The 27589-nt window shown below is 39.6% G+C and overlaps 1 protein-coding gene across 4 annotated transcripts in view; it reads right to left on the reverse strand.

Annotated features, from left to right (window-relative positions):
* Positions 1 to 27589, reverse strand: part of LOC122976005 (diacylglycerol kinase zeta-like) — a 121083-nt gene that overhangs the window by 76872 nt on the left and 16622 nt on the right. For 2 of the 4 annotated variants that reach the window (XM_044344247.1, XM_044344246.1), the window contains exons 2-16: positions 22238 to 23475; positions 12854 to 12962; positions 12427 to 12522; positions 9935 to 10012; positions 9456 to 9518; positions 6814 to 6870; positions 6504 to 6572; positions 5694 to 5765; positions 5444 to 5560; positions 4414 to 4485; positions 3541 to 3639; positions 2858 to 2940; positions 2689 to 2749; positions 1016 to 1129; positions 658 to 795 (exon numbers count right to left, since the gene is read on the reverse strand). In XM_044344247.1, the coding sequence (XP_044200182.1) occupies positions 658 to 795; positions 1016 to 1129; positions 2689 to 2749; positions 2858 to 2940; positions 3541 to 3639; positions 4414 to 4485; positions 5444 to 5560; positions 5694 to 5765; positions 6504 to 6572; positions 6814 to 6870; positions 9456 to 9518; positions 9935 to 10012; positions 12427 to 12522; positions 12854 to 12962; positions 22238 to 23274 (2265 nt within the window). In that variant the 5' untranslated portion in view covers positions 23275 to 23475. The remainder of the gene's footprint in view (positions 1 to 657; positions 796 to 1015; positions 1130 to 2688; positions 2750 to 2857; positions 2941 to 3540; positions 3640 to 4413; positions 4486 to 5443; positions 5561 to 5693; positions 5766 to 6503; positions 6573 to 6813; positions 6871 to 9455; positions 9519 to 9934; positions 10013 to 12426; positions 12523 to 12853; positions 12963 to 22237; positions 23476 to 27589) is intronic. The other 2 variants (XM_044344249.1, XM_044344248.1) reach the window with 2 other exon arrangements.

Below are 27589 nucleotides of genomic sequence, written 5' to 3' on the forward strand. Positions count from 1 at the left end.
AGCGGAGGTCTCCTGAGGAACAGTTTAAAAGAGCTGGCCAATCAGAACAGAGTGGGTACATCAGGAGGGGGGCCTTACAGACAAAGGAGCTAAAACGGCCTGTTTCAGACAGAGACTGAACTGAAGGGCTGTGTAAAGGGCCAGTATAAGATAAATAAGGAGTTTAAGTTTAACTGTAAATCATGAAAGGATATTCTTGAGGAACTCCAGAATAAAAATATAGACCTGTGAATGTGCAGAATATGTCCCCTTTAAATATGAGTTAAAGATAACCTGTGGAGTAACCACTAATAGAGCTATGAAACAATGTTTTTATGAGTGGATCTTCATTTTGTTTGTCTCCAGTACTGTAAGACCATTGGCAATAATGTGTAAAGCACACACAGATGACACAATATACATTTCATGCCAACCGTTTCACATTAGTCCACTAATCTACAGGTGGCAATAACATGCCAAGAAAGACAGCAATGTGCCAGCAAATGGCAGGGAAGAAGAAAGTTTCAAAGGAATGACCTGAAGTACACACACACACTGTGTGTCGCTGAGCAACACTGAATGTAAACAGAAACTTGTTTACCAGTGGAAGTCTCTGAGGTCAGCTCAGAGTGGAAGGATATGATGTCTTTGCCAGTAAGTGTGTGCGTGTGTGCTGACCTTATCAGTTTGTTGTTCATCCGCTTCAGCCCCTGAACTCTGGTTTGGTTCAACCTGTAGATTCCATCTGTCCAGCTGCACAACAGTTCCATCCTCAACATGGGACAGGATCTTAGACAGAGGTTCATCTGTATAGCCCTGGAGTAAATAAAACATATACATGTACACAATCATATAAACTCCTGTGATCATAAAACATGCACAGAGGAAGACAATAAAATCAACAAAACATGACGATGGGTATTAACTTTGAAATAACAAAATCACATCAGGAAAAAAAGCTCATGCTTACAATACTTTAATTTACTATTATAGTTTAGTTATGAGTGTGTGTGTCAGTGCAAGTGTTTGTACACACCCCTCCCCAGTTGAGGGTCCTGGCAAGGTCATTTCCTGTCCCAAGTGGTAACACAGCAACAGGAGGTTGAGGGTTTAAAGCCAGGTCATCAAGACAAGACAGGATCCAGCCCACCTAGTTTTACACACACACACACACACACACACACACACACACAAACACACACAGGGAGAGACATGCAATTACAGAGACAAAAGGGTGTGTTCCCATCATAGATTGCTTGTTTCAGCCTGATGAATGTCACCTGTTCATGAGGAGGTGCCCGTTTGTGAGATCTGCTCATTAGTGCCCCTAAATGCCCCTAAAATGTCCATATAAGGCTCCATGTTCTGCTCCATTTGTGGGCAAAAAATGTTACCAAAGTGTAACAACAAGGAGTATCAAGGAGTGTCAGTAATAGAGCACCCAAAACAATTGACAGCAGAGCAGTACTTTGACGTGAAGTTAGATGCGAAAAAACATCTCTCTTTCTTTTTTAATAAAAATAATAATAATAAAAAAACATCTTTCTAAAGCAAAGTGCTCCATGATAAATATGGGAGGCGGTCATGTGACTGTCACAGAGATATTAGAGGAGAATCTTATAGTCTACAGGTGATGTTACACTGTCAGCTGCAACACAGCATGATACTGGACAAAACCTGCAGAGAGACACCAAGGCAGCTGTTGGAGTGAGAGAAGTTTCCTAGCAACTAAAATGTAACACTTGCTGCACCAAAATATGCCAAAAATCATAAAATCTAAAAACCCTCTGTAAACTGTCAGCCATGATGATGATAATATGTTGAACAGAATATTAATTTTGCATTTTGTTTTAGTATTTTAGTTAATTTCAGTATAGTAGTTCATATTTAAACTCTAAATTCATTCAGAGTAAGACATTATTATTCTAAGCCAAAGTGTTTTCCCCTTGTGAAGAAAGGCAGAGATGATCTATTCATGACACGTACAAGAGGTCTGAACCACTCATAAATTCCATTCACACCTCAGAGAAAGTTCTATGTTCAATGAATGCCACAAATTTTCTTAAATCACTTGTACGTGCCACTTAAGAAGGAATCTGATTGTATAAGTGGTTCTTGCATGAGGCCCATTATGACAAAATTGCCCTCTTAGTATCAAGGGTTGCCTAAAAACCTTCTTCAGTTCAATATTCATCAGGAAGAGATCGTAATCACTGTGTGACTTTTGATTGAGCCCAGTTATTGCATCATTTTAAATTCTCTTGAAGTTCAGTGAGATTTGTAACTACAAGTGGACAGTATGTTTTAATCTTCCTATATCTCCCAATTAGTATTAATATTGGCCACTGTAGGTTCTCCTACATGCTTGGAAGAGGACGGGGAGGGGAGGGGTATTCAGTTCATTGCAATATGCAGCTTCACCACTAGATGCCACTAAACCTTAAAGATTATCCTCACCACCTACTGCATGGAAGAGTACAAACATACATATATCATATGGTTTTAGTCATCATCATAGCAATTTTATGTTTCATTGTATTTCTTGTTGTACTCATCATACCTATTTTCTTCTCTATTGTGAGTACAAACATGGAGGTGTTTATATGTTACACTAAACTATAGGTATACTACTGTGATGTCTGTGTTTATGTGTGTGTGTGTGTGTGTGTGTGTGTGTGTGTGTGTGTGTGTGTGTGTGTGTGTACTCACAGTTCCATCTCCTCCACATGCCAGAATCCTCAGGTTATGAACTTTACGAAACATCTCCAGCCTGGAAGAGTTAAACTGGTTAATGGTACATTCAGTTCAGTTAAATGTGTTTAACATCATCATTAGATGTTTACGCATGTGTGTGTGTCTGTGTGCGTGTATGACCTACCCCTCCTTCGGCCCTCCTTGGCTCAGGTCAAACACCTGCCTGGGGTTCAGATACCACATAAAGGACTGAAGGATCTTAGTGCCCTGTCAGACAAACAAACAAATGGGACATTGGAAGACTAGAAACTGACTACCACTACTGACAATCCAGAATCTACTTAAAGCTGGGACTGAGAGTCCTAAGCTTTTGGTCTAAGTAATAAACAAAGCATTTAAGTGCTAGAAGAAGTTAGAGGAAGTCCAGAGGACTCCTAAGACACTAAGAGCGACTCAAAAGATGCAGGTATGTGCCTTCTGCATCAGAACTTTGCAAAAATTCAACAATAAATAACTTTGTAAGGCCTTTGATGGCAGGTGACTGCCTACACAACTCTCCATTATTAAACACTGAAAAAATGCAGTTTGGCGCTCATGAACTTAGAATATAACTGCTGTCTGTCAGAATTATACATCAAACCAAAAGTACGCCCTTCAGTTCCCACTTTCTTTGACAGTTGAAGTGTACATGAAATAATCACTAGCTGCAATAAATAAATGAATAACTGGATCCAATTGGAGGGCTGAAAGCTGATACACAATTTAAAAACTGGATGACATATTGATTTGTTGACTGATTAATTTCTCCCTCACTTGCTGAACTGCTGGTTTACCCAATGACTGACTAACTGGTTTATTCATGAATACCTGGTTTCCTCCACTCTTGGGGTTGACAAACACCAGCAGTGGTTTCATCAGTGGTGAGGGGATGGGTCGGATTATAAATGGCTTCCACTGTCGTCCCTCCTGTCAGAGAAGAGAAGAGGATGTATTCAGATCAGAGATTCTGCAGCAGAGCTTCTCATTTCATCCGTCTAACCTGTGACTGATGTTCCAGTTGTACTCTCAGTCCAGGACAGAGAGCTAACAGCACTTTGAGCTTCTCTTTGTACTTCTCTTAAATTTACAAAGACATGAAGTTGAATGTTCTCCAGTGTGAGCATTAAAAAGTTGTTGATGTTTTGTATTTTCTTTATCTTTTTTGTGATATAGTCAGTCATTTGAACCAACTTAACTAGGAACTACTGTTCTTGAATCAAAGTTTGCTGCTATGAAAGAAGCAGAGTGCTTCAACCTCACCTCTCCTCACCTGTAGTGATGACAGCCCTTTTGAAGGTATTTGTCCCAAAAACTTATTAACACAACTATGCTGCTAAACCCAGAAAATGGAAATGTTCTCAACAGATGGCAAAGATACAAAATGTTTTGAGATGGAGCCTTTTTTAATCATAAAAAAGCACTATCTATGGGTTTTTAGCCTGCGATAAAACCCATCTAGTGCTCATGTGTATGCTGCAGTTTGAATATAACACTATTGATGATGTTAAAACCTGAGCTCTGTTTTCTTTAAACAGTTTTATTCTCTATCATGTATTTGTGTGAAGCAGACAGTTGAGATGAGAAGATAAAGTGAAACAAAAGCCCTGTCAGGAGAATTTCACAGTAGTTTTTCATTTCAGAGACACAGTGAGATCTTCATGGTCTGCTTGTGGAGGATCATAGTATACAGTGGTGACTGACCTCAACTCCTTTCTTGCTGCTTTTCCTCTTGAACGACGTTCTCTTCTTCTTCTTACTCGACTTCATAGATGACTGTTAGACAGACAGGAAACAAAAAGACTGCAGGTTGATTTCATGAGGAACAGTGTTGAAAATGTTACTTAACACTGTTAAATATTTCCCTTCATTAAATTAAAAGTGTCTGAAATTCAAATTCACATTTATTATTAGCATTACACTTCTCCATGTTGGAGACATACCAGCTCTCTGTTACTATCTAACAAATATGTCGATCCAGCCTCTCTGAGTCATCCTGAGCAAGATATTTTACATTGCTGCTATCGAGAAAGTCTCATTTAATATTTGTAGAATCAAAACTAACAGAAATATCTGAGATGCAGATGCAGAGTATGTGAAACATGGATTAATAAAGACTTTAGTTAGCAAACTTTACACCATGGCCATGAAAAGTAGTTGTTTTTGACTGTGGATTAATATGTTATGTCTAGACATCTCAAACAGAGTCGCCATCACAACTTGATTACTTCTTGATAGTCTTGCATATTATCAGACTCTACAGTATGTACATGTAACAACATTAGCGATAACATGAGTGATTAATCTTTCAGAATCTGGAATTGGGGAGGCTGCATCTGATTTCTGAAACTTTCTGATACCAACTATCTGACATTCACACCCACTTCATGCAGTGACTGACCAGAAATGCTGGTGTAAAGTAAGCAGGGTCTGAACTTTTTTCTCAGGCTCTCTTTTCTCTTTCCTTCATCTCTGTCTTTAGTGTATTTATGACACTTTTTCTGTGACCAACTGAGTGCAACATCTTCCAGGAGAGTCTGAAAATGTCTGCCATTATACTCATATTTAAAAAATGATTGCGTCTCCCTTCTCTCTATGACGTGCACACATTCACTATGTCATGCATGTGCATGATGAGGCAGTGAATGCATTGTGTGACAGGACAGATGCTGTAGAATTAGACAGATTAGGAGATATCTACCAAACCAGGTAAAGAGTGAGTGACAGCAGATACCTGATTACGTCGGACCCGAATGATCCATGTGGGTGGAACTATGAGGGCAGCGTGTGCTCCTATTGGACAAGGCTCCTCAATTTGCTGCAGCATGAAGCAGGAAACCTTGTTGTGGTACTAAAAAAGGGAAATACATGATAACATTATATCAGTTATAATAAATTCAGTTAATTCAGTAACCCCTTCTGTATTTGTTCCTTTTTCAGTTACAGATATTGTGTCACACAGTCCTTCTTCCAAACATACTCACAGCCTGTTTGCACCAGGAACAGCTGATGGCAACAATGTCTTTACTGTGGAAAGCAAACTTCTGCTGGAAGCCCTGGACAGAAAAACAAGAACAGATATCATCTCTTCACAACTACTGTAAGATGCAATCAAACTATACATTTAATTTATAGGCATTTAGTTAAACACTATATATAGACTCACCGAGCTCTTTATTAGAAAACAGTTGTGCAATCCAATACAACAGCTCTGCCATAAACTCTTGCCCCCCACACGTATGTTAATGGAGTGGACAAAATATTAGGAACACTTTTCAATATAATGTGCACTCCAGTACACCACCACCACTCACTACAATGTCAATAATAAACATAAAGTAGAATTATCACCTTTCTGACAACGTCATCAAAAACTGAAAATGTAAGTGTATATATAAACTTAGCCCTGCTACAGTGGGGGTACCAGAAGCTCAAAACAAGAGTCAGTAGCAACAGCAAAATAAGCTGTTTGGCATTGGCAGAGAGGATTTGGCAAATTTTTCATGGGCGCAACCCACATACTCAGCTCTGCTGCTCATCCCACAAATGCAAGTTCCTTACAAATGTGGCACCATTTTAAAGGAATATAAAGAGGCTTTCCAATGGTACAAGATTTATTGCCAAGAAGCATTGTTACAACAAAGAAATATATATATATATATATATATATATATATATATATATATATATATATATATATATATATATATATACATATAAAGTCAATGTACAACAAGCAAACATTCAAAAGATCCTTAACAAATTATTATAAAAACATCAAAATTACCACCCACCTTCCCACATTGTTTGCATTTGCCTTCTTGCCGTCTTCGATGCACCCAGTGATGACGCACCACATTGGGCTAGAAACATACAAATGACATAAATTATCATTTTCCAAACCTAGATTTACATAACATTCAATCCATGACCTTTTTTGAATACAAACAACATACAAATATTAGTAAAAGTGAAAATAAAGATAAGTTTGTTGCTGTAGCTGGTACAGTTTTTGAGGTTTCTGATATTTGTTTGTTTGGTTCTACAGCAGCTTCACCACTTAGAGCCCCAACAATAACATGGAGGCAGAAACTAAGAACTCACCTCTCGAATGTTCCGAGAGCCTGATTCCCTGAAAGACGGTTTACACCTGAAATTAATCTGGAGTAGAGCAGAGAAAGAGCAGAGAGGAACACAGATGTAAATACATAGATCACCACACAATCTACTTTGAGAGGTTATGAGGAAGACCTTCAGAACAGACAGCTGTTACAACATCTGTAGATGTGCATATCTACAGGAACCATAATGATTTCCAGTGATTAGGTTGGCAGGTCGACAGCGTTTTAAGGAGAGACAAAGTTTTAGGCGGAAGAGGTTCAGACGTACCTATGTGACATATCAGTGAAAGTGAGCTCCGCCTCCAGTGAGGCACCATGATTCCTCACAATGAAGTGTAGACAGTAAAGAGAAAGCAGACACCACCAGACATCTGTGGTTGCCAGGCTGAACACTGTCATGTCAATAGCACTTTTTGGGGGGAGGGCATATAGAACATGTCATTTAATCATGATAATTGGCTCTGGTTAATTTTGATGACATTCTGTTTGTTCCTACAAATCATAGTTCAGCCTTGCATATCACAGACCTCACTGGTATGCACTGTTTCATAACAAATAATGTATTAGTTGGCAATTAGTTTCTCATAATTAGTGGTACTATTAATGTCATGACATAGGCAGCAGCTTGAAGAAACACGAGTTTATCCTTGCAGAATCACTAAGATAATGTTCTTTGTTTATTCACTTAAAGGTAACCCATGGAGTTTCTGACCTCTAGTAGCAATGTGGAGCTTTTCTTATGAGTGGGTCAAGACAAAGAAGAAGAAGATTGTAAGCTGGTAAACATGGATGCAGGATGTAAAATATTTTAATAATGGGCTTTGCTATAGGGAAGGAAATTCTATAGGGAAGGAAATTCATTCAACCGATTTGTTAGAACTCAAGGACACACACAATGTGTTTTGGTGACTAACACACAATGTAAACACAACTTCTTTTTGTTTATAAGAAAACTCCACAGAGCATCTTTAACTTCTTAAAGGGGGCATATTAATCTATTTTTGATTTTCTGTCATATACATACTGTTATGATGTTGGATATCTATGCTGCAGTTCAATGTTTGGTTGTACTCTAAGACCCTCTAAGGAGTCGGATGTTCAGTTTTTCTGGCAAACGTTTAGTTTTAAGCCTGTTTTTCGCTAGCCAAATTCATCATTTGCATTAGCAATATCACAGTTAACCACAGACGGTAAATGCATTGTGCTAACCAAGCTAGCAACTAATGCTAGCTTTAGGTTCAGTTCCACCCTCTCCTCCAGATATAGTAACTTCTGGCCCTAAAATCCAAGATGGCGACAGTCAAAAAGGCTGAATTCGAGGCTTCAAAACAGGAGTCCACAAACCATTGGGTGATGTCACAGTGGCTACATCCATTATTTATTTACAGTCTATGGCTGAGACACAGCTTCCAGAAGCTAACCAATCAGAACAGACTGGGCTCATCGGGAGAGGGTCCTTAAAGAGACAGATGCTACGAAGGCCTGTTTCAGACAGAGGTTGAACTAAGGGGCTGCATTAAGGGTCAGTATAAGATAAATAAGGAGTTTTGAACTGCAATGTGAACATGCAAAGACATTCCAGTAAAGCCCAGATTAAAAATACAGACCTAGAAATGTGCAGAATGTGTTCACTTTAAACTCAGGCCCATCAATAGGTCCATCATTAACAATATCACATTGTTCAAATGCACAGATATGATCTGAAAGCTTCAAAAGTTATTAAATATGTCAGACTTGATCGTGAGGGAATGTGTACAGCTGTACTCATTATACATTGTGTGCACACCTTTGATCAAGTATAAGTATTCCTCTTGATTCTGCTGTTGTTATTGACAGTTGTGTTGGTTGTGGGTAAATAACATCAGCTTCAAGCTTTCTTTTAAACAGGCTTATGAACATGATAATAGTAGTCTGATGTCAAAACCATCACAGCATCAACTGGGAAGGGGTCAAAGGTCAGTGAACTGGCTGAAACACAAGACTGATTCCAGTCAGCCATGTAATTGCAGTCTGCAGTCTCTGTGACCATTCCTCATCCATCTTTGCTGCCTCAACCTTACTGTTTCAGAAAGTGCCCTTAATACCATAACCTTCACAGAGATCTTTAATGATCGACAGAGCCCACCTTTTAAACATGTCAGATTTATCACACCACTTTCATCAACAAGAACCTGAGACAAAAGAAAGAAGAGTCTATGTGACATAAGGAAAAGGAAAAAAGGAAATGACCCTGTCATGCTGATGTAAGAACAGATTTTTCAGCAGAGGGTGTGTGTCTGACCTGGATTAGATTCAGTTTTGATTAACTAATTGAAAAGAGGATTTTCCACAAACTTGTGGATGCCAAAGCTGCTTCTAGAGAGTACATGTTCTATCTGTGTTCCCTGTATACTGCAGAGATTTTATTTGTGCGGTGGCCCCAGTATATTTGCCTCCACCTGTAAAGATTACTTGTTGGGCTCTCGCACTAAATAAATTCTCATCTGATCCTGAGGGAAACACTGATACTGGTTTCAATATGGATTGATTGAAGAAAGGTCCAGACACCAACCCCAGTCATTTTGGTCAGGTTGAAGGTTAGAGACGAGTAGGAAGGAGAGAAGGGAGAGGTTTTGTGTATCTCACTCTAAAGGTGGGGTCATTGAGGGGCATGGCGGCATCCAACAGAATGGCTCTAGAGCTGGGAAACTGCAGGTTAGACAGGAGTGATGGTTAAAGACAACCTGCACGTTCTTTTAAATGTGCTGCCCTCTGCTTCAGAATGAAAGTAAATAAAACAGAACAAATAAAATGACATTTTCAGATTTACCTCATCTCTGAGGGTTTAAACTAATCCTCCTTTTCACTTCTCTCTGATCTTAAACTCATCCTTGAGGACTGAAAGTTTAATCCTTCTATCACCTTTTGTCCCTCATGAATGACGTTTTAAACATCCTTCTTTAATCTTCTCCCTTCCACCTTTATCCCTCCTCGATGACTAATGTTTTACACCTGCGTCATTATGTTTCTTGTCTCTGTGAAGTGGATTTAAAAGATGAAATCATTTGGATTCACTGAATCAGTCTGCTTGGTAAAAGTATTCTCAATATAAGCAGAGAAATTACCTTCTCCAGTTGTTCTATACAGATGGTGTGGACAACTATCTTACAGGCAGCACACTTCCTTCGGCTGACTGACTTTTGCTAGAAAGAGAGGAGAGAAAGAGGGGAAAGCATTATTTTAATTTTGATCACAAATAAAATAACAGGAACAAAAGTAAAACAATTTATATATGAAACAACAGTAATCTAGTAATTCCTGTTCTGACTGTCAGCAACTGGGAAAGATTATTTGAATGGACAGAACATGAGGCAGTAATGCCACCTCTGACCACCAGGGGTCAGTCATGTACTAATAAAAGTGAAATGCTGAAAGCAAAACAGATACATAACATGATATGACATGAAACTCTATGACATGTGATGACTTTGTGTGTGTGTGTGTGTGTGTGTGTGTGTGTGTGTGTGTGTGTGTGTGTGTGTGTGTGTGATATGACAAGCTTGTCATATGTATGACCTTGATATGAGCTAACATAAGCAAAAATATAACTTGACTGTGTTTGATGATGAAATTTTATGACTAACTGAATTACTACAGCATCACTGTTTCACACAGATTTCATGAACTGCTGAATGCTGAAATGGTAGTGATAGATAGTTGTTGGGAACATGACGAGACAAAGTGATGTGTAAAAATGCAGCACAGACTGCATCAAGTTTAAAGGATGGGTTCACAGTTTTTCAAGTGTGTGTTAAAACAACAGTCAGGTGTCCATATAAACAATGAAAGAGGTTTTACTTGCTGTAATCATCCCTCCTGTTCATACTAGATATTAAAAGATCCCCTTCAAATGTGCTTTCAATGTAAGTGATGGGGACCAAAATCCACAGTGTGTCCACACAATCATTTTGTACAAAAATGCATTTAAGTTTTAAGCTTTAAGTTAAATACCGCAGGAATAGTCTATAATAGCCTATAAAGTTGTAGAATTATTATTCAGCTTTTGTTGCCGAATCATATTATTTTCTTGTGACACGGTTGCAATTGGTAGGAGCCCAGTTGTTGAGAACTTCTGCTGTACAGTACATGACAAAATAATCATTTAATCTCTACGACAGAGCACCACCCTCACAGAGGAAAACTGGAGTGGTTTACAATATCAACATGACATCACATGTGACAGCTGAGAAACAGCAAGGGCCCTGAACAAGAGACTAAATGAACACATCAGCTGTCTGTGAACACCAGACCAAAACCACTCACAGCATCTGCTGAGAAGAGGTCAAAGTCATGGAGCAGGAGTCTGTGGGTGACCAGAGAAAGATCAAGGAGGATATTCACATCTTTGAACATCTCCCTCCATCTTCCCCCAATATACAATCACCTCTTATCTAAGTTCCAAAGTTAGGTCACGTGATGACAATGAACTGATCCAGTTCCATGGCAAATGAAGACCATAAGATAAGGATGAAAGTAGGGATGCAACTAACCATTATTTTCCTTATTGACTAATCTGTTGATTATATTCTCAATTAAACGATTAGTTGTTTGGTCTATAAAATGTCAGAAAATGGTGAAAAATGTTGATCACAAAGCACATGATGCAACCTAAAATGTTTGTTTTGTCCACAACCCAAAGATATTCAGTTTACTGTGATAGAAGACTAAAGAAACCAGAAAATATTCACATTTTACATGCTGGAATCAGAGAATGTGGGCATTTTTTCTTAAAAAACAATTGCAAATGATTAATTGATTATCAAAATTGTTGGCGATTCATTTGTAAAAACAGTTCCAAAAACCCAGTAAGTGGACCTTTGAGTTCAGATTATTTTGCTACACATACTGTACAAGGTTGAGAATAAAAACCCATGCTCAAATCCTTTAAAGTGTTTCCTGTCTGGTTCTGGGAGGGTCTAGCCCATACTCAGGGCTACAAAAAGGTGAAGACAAGCAGTTCATTCTGTTCCTGCCTGTGTTTTGCATCCTACTACTTACTATATGAACAACTGTGTTGGAGTCATCTTTACACAGTCTGAAGCTTAGATCTGGTGTGATGTGGCAGAGCCCTGATTCAACTGACCTGGTGTTCAGTCCTTACTCTTGTGCTGCTATAAGTGTCATTTGTTTCCCAGCTCTCTGGTGAGGTCCGCTAATCTCAACCACTGCAGCTACATTCAGTGAAGAGGACTGTTTCTACACACTACATTCCATTTACCTAATTTGTACTGTTTTGTACTTTGGACGATCACTCCCTTTTACGGATAACTGAGTTGTTAAGTGCAAATACTGAAGAAATATCTGGCTGTAAAATGTTGCCAGTAAACATTTAGCAGATGTAGATATACTGTATAAACATGCATGAGGTGCAAACATAAAGGTTCTATTTGATACATTGAAGCATTATGTTTTACCCAAACACATTTCCCTGATTCGAAATATCTGCATATGAATGTCATTCGCTGGAAATAATGTTGAGAAGACAGACAGAGAGAGTAGAGAGGGAGAAGTGGTCCCAATAAATACAAATAAGACTTTATCAGTATGTGATACTAACCAGCGCTCTGGCGATACAGTGTTGTTCTCCCACATAACAGTAGTCTCCAGACACATTCGTCTCAAACCAGATATGATCTCCATACAGAGCCGACTCCTACAGAAACAAACACACAAGTACACAGAGAAAACTTACAGAGGGGTAGAAACTTCAAATGACTTGTTCTATAATGCTGTCTCATTGCCACACATACATAAATGTTGTTGGTGTTAAATCCTTAGCACAAAACTGTGCCAGTCAGAGTCAACTTGGGGTTTATTATTTAGTCTGAGATTGTACATAAGCTTTTTATGAATCACAGTAGCCTCAGCAGCTAAACAAAAACATCAGGAATCAAACTTTGATACACTAGCAATAACACATAAGGCCGAGAGCAGACGTATAGCACAGATAATGTGTGTGTGTGTGTGTGTTTACTCAGACTCACAGTCCAGTCCACAGTACTGCGGATATTTGCTTCTGGGTCCGTTCTGGTCAGAGATGATGTGCTGGGCTGACAGGGCAGATGGTGCAGGCCGGACTTGGCTATCGCTTTCCTGGAGACACACAGCAACAGATTGACAGGTTGACAGGTTGTTCAAGAGAGAAATCATGAATGCTGTTATTATATTCTGGACAATGCAGGCTAATAAAGTTCAAAGAGGAAAGAAAATACTCAAATCTCTGACACTTCCACTGGTTAAAGAGTTTTGACTAAAATTTAACTGACCTTTCTTACAATGTTCATGTTCCTGGTCAAACATTTCTACAATAACACTCTGCAAGGTATATATCACACACATTCATCTCATCTCATTAGCATTAAAATTAGAGATTGAATTTCTTAATTTACAAATAAAAATGGCATTTAATAAATTTAAGTAAAAGAAACATTTTGTTAAAAAATATCTTCCTGATAACCAGAGCCGGGTCCAGAAAACAAATGACACGTAAAGGGAACCAGAAATGAATAAGAGGGTGCATTTATATATCATGAGTAGAAATATATGTTTCAAGGTTCTGACCAGTTTGTACATCACAAAATCCCCACAATCAATCAATCAATCAATCAATCAATCAATCAATCAATCAATCAATCAAGTTTATTTGTCACATGTAAGGTAAAATCACAGCGAAATGTAGTCCTGCCAGTTCCTTCAATGTATGCATTAAAAAGAGTTGAAATAGAATAGGAATAGTAATAAATATATGTGTATGATTTTTTTTGGGGGGGGGGGGGGGATGCTCTCGATGGTGCAGGAGTAGAAATTCCTCATTAAAATTTCCTCAAGTATTTGAGGTGAAACAGTCTCTGTCTTGCCTTTCTCAGCACTGAGTCAGTATGCAGCACCCAGGTCAGGCCCTCGGTGATGTGGACACCCTGTCCACCCTGTCCACCGAGGACTCATTGATATTAAGGGGGCGTAGTTCCCTCCTTACTTCTTCCTATAAGCTCCTTGGTCTTGCTGATGTTAAGGAGTAAGTTGTCCTGACACCCGCAGGTCAGGTCCTCTACTTCCTTCAGGTAGGCCTTTTCATTGTTATCTGTGATCAGGCCCACCACAGCTGTGTTGACAGCAACTTGATGATAGTGTTGGAGTCAAAAGTGGCTACACAGTGGTGTGTGTACAGGTAGTACAGCAGGGGGCGAGCTTGTAATCTGTTATAGTTCATAGACTTTGCCATATGCTTCTGGGATTGCCCTCCTGTGGCCCCTTTTTACCTTCTTTACTGCTCTTCTTACATTCTAGGCTGCTGCTTGTTTCTGGCCGTGGCCCTTCGTTGTAGGCTGCAGTGCATGCGTTTATGGCATCCTGGATGGTTCTGGTAAACTATGGTTTCTGGTTGTGGAATGAACTGTAGTTTTGAGTACAGTTGCTTCTGTTGTTTCACAAATTAAATCCACCACAGACTCAGTGTTGATAGTGGTGTCCTGGAACGTGCTCCAGACTGCATCATGTAGTGCAGACTGTAGGGCGGCCTCTGATTGGCCTGACCATTTCCTGACCTCGTGCGTCACTGGTTTACTTACATATTTTGACCTTAGGAAGATGGCCGCATGGTCACTCTTCCTGATCCGCTTTGTAGACATATTTGAATGGTGTGTGGCAGTGGTCCAGTATTTATTCTCCTTGAGGCGCAGTCAATATGTTGATGGGAGTCGGGCATAACCTTCTTAGCCTAATTGAAGTCTTCAGCAACAATGAGCACAGCGTCAGGATAACTGGTCTGTGAGCAGTTCAAGGTTTGCAAATATCCAACAGAGCAGCCTCTGTACTCGCCTGTGGTGGAATGTAGACCACTGTGATAATGACTGATGACAGTCTGCATTGGATTGACAATAACTCCAGATCAGGTGAGCAGGAACGGGATAGCATTTTAATATTCCCTCTGTCACACTAGTCCTTACTCACCATAAAACACACGCCTCCCTCTTTTTTCTTGTCAGTCCACTGTTCTGTCAGAACAGTATACGGAGAAAGAGTCACCTGGTTGAACGGTGCTGTCTGGTTTTCCAGGATTTAGCCTAGTTTCAGTGAAACAAAGGACATTACAGTTCCTGACATCCCATTGGAAAGTAATGCGGGCGTGGAGGTCATCCAGTTTATTATTATATAGCAGGATGCTTGGCAGAGAAGATCCATGTGGCTGGGATTGCAGCCGGTGTTTAATCCCTCTATGTTTACCTCAGTGTTTCCTCCAACGTCGAGATGGACGCAGAGATGGACGCACAGATGGTCTTGCTTGACTGTGTGGTCGGGATCGTAGCTGGTGTTTATCCCTTCCACCTCTTCCTTGATGTTTACTCCAATGTTAACATTTGAAAACACACAAAAAGTACAACTAAAATTGTAAAAATAAACATAAAAGCATACATTTGCATAAATTTAGCGGCACTAATGGAGAGGCGACTGGGTAGGTCCACGCCTTCTAGAATATAAAAAAAAAAACAAACCTGTCATTTCCTCAAGTAAATGTGGATGTGACATCAAGTCAAACAAGCATTCCAGCACACACCAGGATACAAGGACTGACAGGAAAGTCTATCCTAGTATCCTGGTGTGTGCTGGAATGCTTTCTGTATTTGCCCTGCATCAGCTGGCACCCATGAGAGACACACTGCTGTACACAGAGTATCTTCATCTTTGTGAGTATCACATTTTTGTGTTCAGTTTTTTTTTTTTTTTGAGATTGGTTAAGGATATACTATGCAGGATTTTCCTAAAAAACAATGTACATATAGCTATGTATGTACAAAAGTAATCCCTCTAAACCATCACTTATGTCCCACTAGAAGTGTGTAGTGGTGTATGTATGTACAGAGACTCTGCCTGTATTTTATTATATTATTATTATTTGGCTGTGTTTGGGACGTTTCAGGGCGTCAACCTTTGGGCAGTGGGTGTGTAGCCCCCAGCCAATAACAACGCCCAGTTGTGAGATCAGGACTTGTAGTGTAGCGACAGGGTTACATCACTTTCTCCGTCTCTCTCCTCTGCTCCACTCTGCTCTCTGTTTCTGTGTCATGGATGTATAAAGAGCTGCAGGTCTGTATGTCTGCTTGACCGAGGGCGGGCAGGCCACAGAGGACAGGATAAAGTTCTGCATTCACACAAAATCCAGCAATGCTGCACCATCGCGTAGGGTTATGTGGAGGTGTGCTCAGGTGTGGGTGTGTTTGTTTGTGCTTTAGAATGTAACTGCCATGAAACAATCAGAAAATAATGTTTCACTTATCCGATAAACTGCTTTGTCCTTGCTAGCGCCGCTATCTTTCTTCATTCACTCTCTAGCTCGTTCAACCACCGCTGCTCTCTCTCATTCTCTCTCTCTCTCTCGCTCTCCTCTCAGCTCGCTCTGGCCTCATTGAATTGGGGAGGAGAAGCCAAATTTGAACATTGTTTTTACAAACAGCAACAAACAAATCCTGCATAGTACAACTTTAAGAGGGAGCAAGTTTCCTGCAACTTAATCTGTCTACCAGATGACACTGAAGGATCCCACATGCGAGGCTGGGAAAATGTGTAGTGTCATCATATTATTGTCATGATCTTGGTGTCGTATCCAAATTTCTTTGTATGGGTTTGATTTCCTGAGAGTGGAGCCTGAACTGGGAGGAATTCATGTGGCATTTATTGTTTATGCAAATTCTGGTCAGCTGAGATTTGCCTTACTCTCACTCTCACCAAAACACGAAAAAAAATGCACAAATCAAACATCCAAAAACATGCAAACAAAGTGTAAAAACTGAGATTAATAGTAACAATGAAAAATATGACATTTGAAGTATTACAGCTACATGCAAACAAAACTGGCTCAACTTTACACTATCAGGACTGCACAAGCACAAGACATGTCAAAACAGACCTGTGCTTTAACAAAATACATACAACAAAAGAGGTCAGACTACCCATTCTGAAGACCACCTCTCAGGGTTGAAGTGGGAAAAAACCAGAGTACCTGGAGGTGGTGATGTCACAGCATCAACCTTTCAGAGCAGCAAAATGTTTGGGACGTTTTGATGCCTTGTTTCGCCCTATAAAATCACATGACCACCCCAACTGTTTGTTTGAAAACAGGATGTGCTTCTAAACCTGCCAAAGTAAAGTACAAACTGTAGACTGATAAAAGTGTCAGTTTTTGTAATATAGACTTTACTGAACAAAATCAATACAATGAGAGTGATGAGACCACTTCTATTCTGACTCACTGTCTCATTACGTCTCAGCTTAGATCCATCCATACAAACGGAAGAACAAGAAACGCCCGACAGATGTCACCATTTTCACTCTATCAAATGCTTTGAAACAATGAACCATAGTGCTTCAGAAAGCTTTGTTTACCCACCACTACCGGGAGGGAACACACACACACACACACACTTCAAACATAGACGCTCATCCAAACCACTATTTATGAGTCAGAAATTTGTAACTTCTTTCAATCAAAATGTTGCAATTTCATGTAATCTGCAGTGTGGATGTTTAAACATTAAGACTGGCATGTTTACCATCAGACTTTATATCTATTTGCTGCTCAAAGTATTGTTCACTACCTTGGTCACAATTGTAACCAATAAAGAAAGTGAATAGCAACCTAATAATCTTTTAGAACTTTTCAACTTATGCGATGGCTATAGTTCAAATAAACTGCAGGCTTTGAAAAAAATCAACAGTAAGCACAAACTCTGAAGCAGGCAGTGAAAGGAGAGAAAGAAAACTCTCAATGACAAGGGTGAATTCTGGCTCACAAGGTAAAAAAAAAAAAAAAAAGGGGACTGAAATATGATCCTGCTTTCTTTGACAGATGATAGAAGCTGATAATAAACTGCAATCAGCTGGTGTGTTGCTGCTGGTCGATTCAGTTTTATTTAATATCACAAATCACAAATGTGCCTCGGGGGACTTTACAATCTGTACAGCGATATGACGTCCTCTGTCGTCAGACGCTCGCCCTCTCCCCTAAAAACCCTTTAATAGGGAAAAAAATGGAAGAAACGTCAGGAAGAGCAACAGAGGAGGGATCCCTCTTCCAATACAGATAGTTTGATTTTATCTACTTGTCAGTTGGTTACAGGAGCCACTCAGTCTTATCCAAGCACAAATAATGCTACATAAGATCAGTGAACAGGAGAAGCAGCATACACAGTATACATACACAACATATTGTAGCTGGCAACTTTGTATATAACGTTGCATGATAGACATTTTAAACATGATGCTTCTTTAGTTTACTTAGAAGTTTTGCATAATCAACCACTTAGTTGTAGGACGGTTAACAACCCACAACGATGAAAAGCAATTACTCAAGTAGCTGTCACTGCTTTTAGGACTGAGAGGTGGGAGAGTTTCTTTCACATCTATTTCTTGTGGCATATTTTTGTATCACTTATCGTTTTTTCTGACTGCTGTGAACTTGAATATGATATGAAAGCAACAATCTGCAGATGTCTGTGTGCTATGAAGCTGCAAAGTGGTGCAGGGTTGAGTTGAGTTGTAAAGCCGGTTGATGAACTTGTTTTTAAACTTGTTTAAACAGTTACTGCTTGTTTCACAAAAAAAAAAAAAAAAAAAAAAAAAAGCGAGTAAATGAATCATTTGAGTCAGGTCAGACATGTCAGTATAACACTATAGACACTATAAAAGCTACAGTTTATCTGTTGCGTCAGTAGTTCCCTTGTTAGCCACAAAGCAAGCTAATGTCATGGTTTGTCAGCAGAGTGGAAGATAGCTGTGAAGTTATTAACATAGAGTGTGATACTCAGTGTGAACCCGCGAGGGTCCGTGGAGAAAAAAAACAACTAATTCATGCTCTCAATGTAACAGAATTCACCCTCATGCCATTCTCATCCAGCGTACACCCTCACTGTGGATAGCTTGGATTTAATAAAGTTTTATTTTCATCTTGGACTAAGATATGTGGACATACTTTGAGCACAGCACTGTGTTATCTCTCAGATCCCTTATAATACAAAAACGTTTGTCCCAATAATTCTGCCTAACAGACCTAATGATAAAATATATATCCACCAATCCCTTCAACTCACATTTCATTACGTGTTACAGTCAGTGCATTGGAAACATGTCTGATTTTCACTAGAGGAAGTATAATTTGTGTCAAAGGTTTAAAGCTGAGGTACAGCACCATTTTTGGAAGGAGTAATAACCTTTCCTAATGTTTGATCATCATTGTTCCAAAACACCTGGCTAGACCTGGAAATATTAGAGGGATTTATTAAGCCATCTGAAAAACACTAGAAATAAACGCGTATATTGTGAGAAGTAAATGAGAGTGAGGTTGATTCAGACACTCCCCATGTGCTGCTCAGTACATATGTTGGACTATAAATCTCCACAATTAAATGTAAGGGACCCTTATCAGAAATATTTGTTTATGTTCTGTGTTTCAGTTGAAAAATGAATATCAGGAGATATACGATAATCTGATTTTTGAATCTCTCAAATATCGATATTGGTATTGCCCTTCAAAATCCACCATCAGTTGGGCTCTTAAATGTATCTAATGTAAATTATTATTCATTATTATCCTAATTTTTGAATATTTGCCATTGTCACATTATTAAATAGGCAGAACAAGGAATGGAAAAGAGCTAATCTTGCAGCTACCCTTGTCAGTACTTGCAACACCCTAGAGAGCCAGTGGCCAGATGGCAACAGCTGTGCTAAAGGAAAGGCCATGAAGTCATTCAGATCTAAAATATATATCACCATGGGAGCATGAATGTACTAAAGAACATTTCAGACTGCCTGTTAGCAGATAACACACATATCCTGACGGTGACACTAAGGCAAAGGTCAGAGGATCACCACAAACATAGTGTGGACTATGAATATCCATGACAAACTTCACAAAAATCTGGGTATTTGTTTTCAAGATACTTTGATACAAAGTCATCCTCAAGGGACTATAAATATTCATATACATTTCTGTGGCAATGTGACCTAATGCTTCTCTAAGCCAAGGACCAGGACAGACCAACCAACCAGCTGACTGACATGACAATTCTTTGCCATGCAAGCAGTGGGGTAAAAAAACAAACAAATGAAAAACAGATGATACAATGGTAAAACACATTTTCCCTTTACTGTAATAGAGTTGCAAAGTGGGAGGAGCTATTTTGGGCACCCCTGGTTCCAGAAGTAAAAATTCCATCCATTTTTCCCATAAACAATGTCACGTGACTCACAGTTTGAGCTCTTCAGACAGCTTGGATTGGAATGAAGCTCCCCCAGTTAAATCATCAGTACACAAAACATGAACAACTGTGTTTAGAAAATATCTGGTTCTTTGATAAAAAGTTGAAGGGTTAGGGTTGAAGGGACAAGACTTTGTACATAAAGAGTTTTGAGGTAGAAGTTAACTATGACTCCCAAGGTGCATTTTGGTAAGAAACAGCCAATCACCAAGCTTTAAAAATTCGGTCATGTGCACCACTAACAGCAAGCAGAATCTAAAGATTACGGTGTTGAGGTTCAGTTTTAATTTCTGGAACAAAAACTATGGCACCACGTTAAGTATTTTGAATTTATTACCACTCTGATTCATGCCTCTGACTGGCTTCTTCTCCATAGCAATGAAAGCTGGGGCTTATGGGTAATGTAGTATTCTTAGCCATCCACTAAAATCACAGACCAAATGTGACTTCTCAGAAATAAAGTGTTAATAATTGAAACTGGTGGTAAGAATATAAACCTGCAGGATTGTTACATTATTCAGGAGATTCATTCAGATCATTTAATGAAAAAATTTAAATCGGAATCCAGAATCAAGAAAAACACTTCTGGAACCCACTTCGAACCACATAAAATATAAAATTTTATCATCTACTTGGGATGATACAACTAACTACCAACAGTAAGATGTGACTGATTAAAAGGTCAATGGACTTATGGTAGGATCACCTGGGCAAACTTGCCTCAGGGGTTAGACAAAACAATCCTTGGATCCTCCTATGAGCATGAATGAAAGTTCAGTTCTGACCTTGGAAATGTAGTTTGGTAAAAATGTTAACTTAAGGTTCACTCCGTGGATGGAATTTGCTCAGTTGTAAGGGAAATGGCTCAGTTGTCATTACAAGATATAAGTACATTCAGGGGAGTCAATCTGGGCCAAAGAGAAGATGATGGGAATCCCACCCCAACTTAAGGCCAGAACAGAATCTGCTAAATCAGCAGGGACCACCAGAAGCATCCCAGTGGGACCCTCTTACGTGCTGCACACTCTGAAGACAGGAACACCCCCCACCACCACTACTACCACCCCACCCCGGAATAGACTCTGAACAAGAGACTGTTCACACTGAAAGACCAAAACAACTCACAGCATCAACTGGGAAGTGGTCAAAGCTCGTCGACCAAGAGTCAGTGGACATCAGGAGAAAGATCAAAGGGGACATTCAGATCTGACCTCAGAGACAGGAGTTACCATCTCCATTTATATACAACTACCTGTCATCATGTGACTGAAATTCCATACTAAGTCACATTAAAGGACCAGTGTGTAGGATTTAGTGGCATCTAGCAGTGAGGTTGCAGATTGCAACCAACTGAATACCCCTGCCCTTCCAAGTGTGTAGGAGAAAACTCATGAAAAATGGAAAGGTCCTCTCTAGAGCCAGTGTTTGGTTTGTCCGTTCTGGGCTACTGTAGAAACATGGCAGTGCATCATGGCCAATTGCAACGTGGACCCACTCCCAATGTAGATATAAAGGACGCATTCTAAGGTAACAATAACACAATGGTTCTTATGCTCACATGATTATACACTAATTAAAACATACTTATGAATAATATATTCCATTTCTGCCAATAGATGCTACTAAATTCTACACACTGCACCTTTTAGTAACAACTGAGTTATCACCACGTCAACTGAGCAAACTCTGGCAGACTGACCAAGTAAATGGACCTAGAGTTAAGATTTGTCATTTAACGAGAACTACTCACAGGATCTATCCTTATTGAAAGCAACACCTGAGGGGAGTAGTGGTGCAGCAAGAAAGATTTACTGGTATTGATTCAAACCACCAGAAAAGGCCAGCAAGTGGACCTTGAGTTTAGGTTATTATATCAACCATTTACAGGGGTCCATTCCTAGAGCCAGGCCCGGGCCTGGTGCTCATAGGCAAGCTACTCTGTGTCAAAGCATACAGGAAAAACTCTCAAGCTTAAGTCTAGTATGAAGTCCTGCCCTCAAAACCAAAACCACATACAAGTACAAGCACACTGTGTTATTCTGCGTGTGTGTGTGTGTGTGTGTGTGTGTGTGTGTGTGTGTGTGTGTGTGTGTGTGTGTGTGTGTGTGTACATACGACAAGAAGTTCTCCCATGAATCCAGATACGGATCATAGTATATCATTCCCTCTGGTCCCCCCAGTGGTGAAGAACAGCTTTTATGGAGTGTAGACCCAGATGAGGGCACATCTGTTTCTGGAGCCCCAGGATCAGAGTTCAGACCTGCTGAGGCCAGATGACCCAGACTGGGGCTGGTGTTGGAAGTCTGGATGGGTTTATTTAAAGTCCAAGGAACTTGATTTGACCTTCTGCGATTATATTGGCCATAAACTCCATAAATTGTCTCACTGCTCCGATAGACAGAGTCTGCTGGGAGGAGGTGGGAGGAGTTCCGTCTCAGACAGCGGGGAGGGCGGAGCAAGGGGCGGGGTTTAATGTTTTCCATAACAACTGCCTGCGTTAACTGCATCTGAGAGGTAGGCCTTACATCTTTTATTCCCCCAGCTCTGTTCTCCATTTCTTCACCACTCCCTTCCTCTCCATCTGACTCAGAGAAGGAGTACAGAGAGACATCTAATTCTTCCTCTTCCTTCTCTTTCACTCCTCTGCCCATCTGGACTAGACTCGCAAGTAACATAGAGGATCCAAGTAAATGAGGTTCAATGGATTTTATTTTGGAAGGGTGTCGATATCGCACTGCCAGTCCTCGATGTACACAGGAGACAGTGGGGGAGGGACGACGAGCATGGTGATTTTTATATTGGACCGCCCTCCCTCCTCTCTTGATGGCTACATCTGCTTTCTCAGCTCCTCTTCCAAGTTCTTCCCTTGGTTCACTTGTGTTTGTTAATCCTATGTCTATAATGGACTGTCGCCTCTGTCCACTGGCCACCAGTAAGCCAACACTGGGGCGCCTGCGCTGATCATTACAAACTGGAGGTAAACCAACAGAGGAGCGTCTGCTTTGTACTAATGCTACAGAGGGCAGACCAACACTAGAGCGCCTCCTGGCTTTACTGGCTGGAACTGCAGGACCAGGCTGACGGACAGCAGCGGCATGCTTCTGTCTTTGTTGGCGACGACGGAAATGACGCTGGAAAAAGAAATCCATCATGTCTTCAAGTGTGATAGAATATGGGATACACTACAAATGCTATATGGCCTCTGATAAGATATGATTGAGTGAAGAACATAGCAGTGTCTTTTCCCTGTCTGGTTAAAGGTCAGATAGCAGTTCAGATGATGTTCTAATATCCAGCCAGTATAAGATGACGGTCCAGCTCCTCTCCTTCTCTTCAGTCTTCCTTTAGAAATGCTGAAGGAGCAAATAGGCTGTTCTGTTAATTAAATCTATGTAGTTCCATAGATGATAACATCAAAACAGCACATTGTTTCCACAAATCTTACTGATACGACAAGTAGTTTCTTTGAAGGAATAAAGAATGACTAAATACTGAAAAGAAAATTAAGTTTTCATTAAAACAAATTAAATAGGTCAGTTGTTCCCATGTTTAATTATCTAACCAGTTATTTAATTGGATCAAGGGATCTCTGATGCAGTGCTGCTTTGTTCAAAGTCAGTCAAGTCATAGAAATTGGTATCAACTGGTAACCCCCTCAGTGGTTCCCTCAACATGATCAGTTGATTCACTTGTTCTTCTTTTAGAGTGTTTATTTACCCTCATATTGTGTCATGACTGTAAGAATACAAATATGGTAGCACTACCATAAATGTAAGTGCAGTAATTACTATAACACAGACAGTTCTTCAACAAGGAGGTTCATTCTTGACAATATGTGCAACTAAATCATTTCAGCTAATAAAGTCCATTTAGCTTTTTCAGAGCTTTCAACCAATTCAAACCATTTGAATTTCAACCAGTTAAAACTATTTGCTTATTTGCTAATTTTAAGTCGACATACATCAATAAAGAATTAAAGGTAAGATGTAGGTAAGTTGAAAGCACCAAAAAAAGCTATTAGGTGGACTTTTGAGCTGAGATTATTTGTCACAAACAGACAGTTGCATAAAACCTAGCATTATAATGTGCTTTCATCATACATACATATACATATAGCTATACACTATATATAGCTATATGTAGCTCAGGTCCTCTACCAGAGGCCTGGGAGTTTGAGGGTTCTGCGCAGTATCTTAGCTGTTCCTAGGACTGTGCTTTTCTGGACAGAGACCTCAGATGTTGTACCTGGAATCTGCTGGAGCCACTCTCCCAGTTTGTGGGTCACAGTCCCCAGTGCTCTGATTACCACTGGCACCACTGTTGCCTTCACTCCCCACATCTTTTCTAGCTCCTCTTTCAACCCTTGATATTTTTCGAGCTTCTAGTGTTTCTTCCTCCTGATGTTGCTGTTGCTTGTGATTGCTACGTCTATCACCACTGCCTTCTGTTGTTTGTCAACATATATATATATATATATATATATATATGTGTGTGTGTGTGTGAGAGAGTGTGTGTGTATATATATGAACTACTTGAAACCTCAATATAATGATAAGGTTCTGCTTACAGGGTCTACAATAAGCTGCTGACGCTGCCTCATCTGACTTACAGTTCGTGCCTTTTTTTACCTTTTCCAGGAACCAGAAACATTTGCTGCATTTTGACTGTAGGAACCTGAAGTAGGTCTTAACTATTTAAGTTCACTGACTAAGCAGGCATAAGCCTGGCAACTGCTACAACTTACATACAGCATTCAGAATGCAGCACCCATGAGCTGCTAGGAATATGACTTTCATTTTCATACAGTTTCAGTTAGTGATGTTCAACAACAGACGTGGGTTGACTTCCCAGCATGTTGAAGAATGAGTGATATAAAGATAGAGATGGAGAAGCAAGAGTAATGAAACTGAAACTTTATGCTAATTATCTGACATCTAAAAATCTAAAAATCTAAAAACTATAAAATGTAATACTCATCATTACTTTGCCCTTTATGGTACTTTTAATCCTGCTTATCATCTCTGTGTGTCTCCTTTCCAACACTTATTCAGACATTGTAGTTGCAGAGGAGTAAAATACAAATTGATCACGGTGGTATTGTTTCACTGGATTTCAAAATTACATCTCACTTTTGCTGAGTCTAAAAGTATCGTTTTACGTGAACAGTAGCAGAAACGTGAGCTAAAGGTAAACTGAGAAAGCAGTTTTTCATAACAACAGCATGCTAAAAATCTGAACTCTGTAGCCCCAGATACAAAGAACCTACACTCATAGAGCACTTTATTAGGAACACCTGTGCAATCTAATGCAATCCACTACAACAGCTCTGCCATGCATTCTATATGCACACACAAAGTAAGTAGAATTAAAAAAAAGAATTTTACACTTTAAGGCAAGGTATTGCAAATTAAATGTAAAATGACCAATGTGCATTGCAAAGGTTGTTGTAATAGGTAGTAAAGTTGGGAATTTGTAATATCCATTATTTTATTTCAAATTGAATATGCTGAAGCACAGAGCCTGAAGAACAAAGAATGCGTAACTGTCCAAAAACTTACTGTCTTGACTGTAAATGGGGTGGATATAATATTACAAACACTTCTCTACACAATACAATTCAAAAAGTTGCATCGACAGCTCTCTAAAACAACAAAAAACTGAACCCAACCCTAATTATTTAGCCAACAGGCGTGAAACTACAATGCACTACTACTAACTGTGAAGTCTTCTTAACTGTGGAAGCTTTTTCCTTTATGATCTGCCAGCCAGGTAACAAATAGCTGTTGTGTGTTTCCTGCAGCAGACAACTCAGCATATGAGTATAGAGAAAATGAGGGAGATGGGTCCCAAAATGCTGGTGATTACAATTAGCCAGACAGTATGTGTAACATGCAAATTTCTGTTTTTATAATCCAGTTGTCAACAGGATATTTATATTACCCATTTACATAACTATAAATGCCAATTTATTGAAAACAATAAAAAAGGGCTCTGTGGAAAATCTGTTCCATATTTGTTTCTAGTTGTGCCACTGAACTTACAAGAAACAGAATGAGTCAGGGCCACACAACACGCTGCTGCAGACCACACCACCACAAAGTAGCCTAACTCAGTACAACAGATAAGACCATAATGAAGTAGGATGCGGCAGAAAACATGACATGTGGTGTGATATAATATCATATAGCACAAGACACCAGATTGATGCACAGGACAAAAGTGCACACAGCTTTGAGTATGAGAACTCTGCTACAGAAACCACCATACGGTCTAACAGGAAGTCACATCACATTGAATCATCAGCGCACTGAAACCTCCGCTGTTCACTTAATCCCACCACTGACATTTAACAGACAGGCACTCTGTCTCCTAATGCTCTATCAGAAAGGTCAGGGGTCATTACAGCAATGACTGGCTTTCTTTGAACCACACACTGCAGCTAATGACAGTTATAGTCAGAGCTGAAATGCAATGTCTTCAAATAAAACCGTTATTATTATTTATTTACTGCAATGAGGATTTCACATTCGTTTTTGCTCAGACAGGAACATCTGCTTCCATCTTTGCCTCCAAACTTGCAGCACTATGTCCAGTAAACCTGTACCACCTACATACCCAGTGGCTAAAATCAACTGTGAAGGAGTGACTGTCTCTCTTATTGATGTTATGAGATATAAGAGAGGCTGCATGGTAGGCAGGTAAGTCACAGAAAACCAGAAACAAATACTGAATAAATGTCGAGCATCACTCATACTGTTACACCACATGTACAGTATGCAACTCCCTAGTCACATGACAAATCTGATTGCAGAAAGTTTACCCTGCTTCATGCAACGCAGAGTCTGCAGCGCTCTAGCCCAGAAAGTGATAGTAACGCACCTGAAGCTGTTTGATAAATGCCAAAAAACACCAGAAAAAGAAGACCAGTTTAGTATCTAACTAACAACAATAACACACGCACAGCTCTATCACACATACAGATCAATGAATTTTAATCTGATCAGGGATCAGACACACGTCACCGCAGCACGTATGCCTTCTGTGTAAACGTGTGTTTAAATTGTTGGAGCTGTTTTGTTCCTGTGGTTACACGGGACAGGAAGTAATTGGCTTCTTGCACAGACCAATTATTGACATAAGTATACTTGCTGAAACGGATGGATTAACATCTTTTAAACATTTGGCTAGAACTGGTCTCTGGTAACTGGATTACAGTCAGTCCCTAGTGCTTTTAGGTTGCATTTACTTTTGGATTTTTTGGCATTGGATATCAATCAGTTATCCAATCTACCCAGGATGCATGAAGAGATTAAGTATAAATGGGATAATACATACAGTCCAGACAGTAAGTATTTTGACAGTTCCACAGTTTCCGTCCTTCAGACTCTGTGCTTTATCACATTCAGTTTGAAATAAAGTAATAGATACTACATTAAAGTCTCAGCTTTAATTTGAGTAGGTTTACAT

This window comes from Thunnus albacares, chromosome 24 (genome assembly GCF_914725855.1).
Source record: "Thunnus albacares chromosome 24, fThuAlb1.1, whole genome shotgun sequence".
Classification (NCBI taxonomy): Eukaryota; Metazoa; Chordata; class Actinopteri; order Scombriformes; family Scombridae; genus Thunnus; species Thunnus albacares.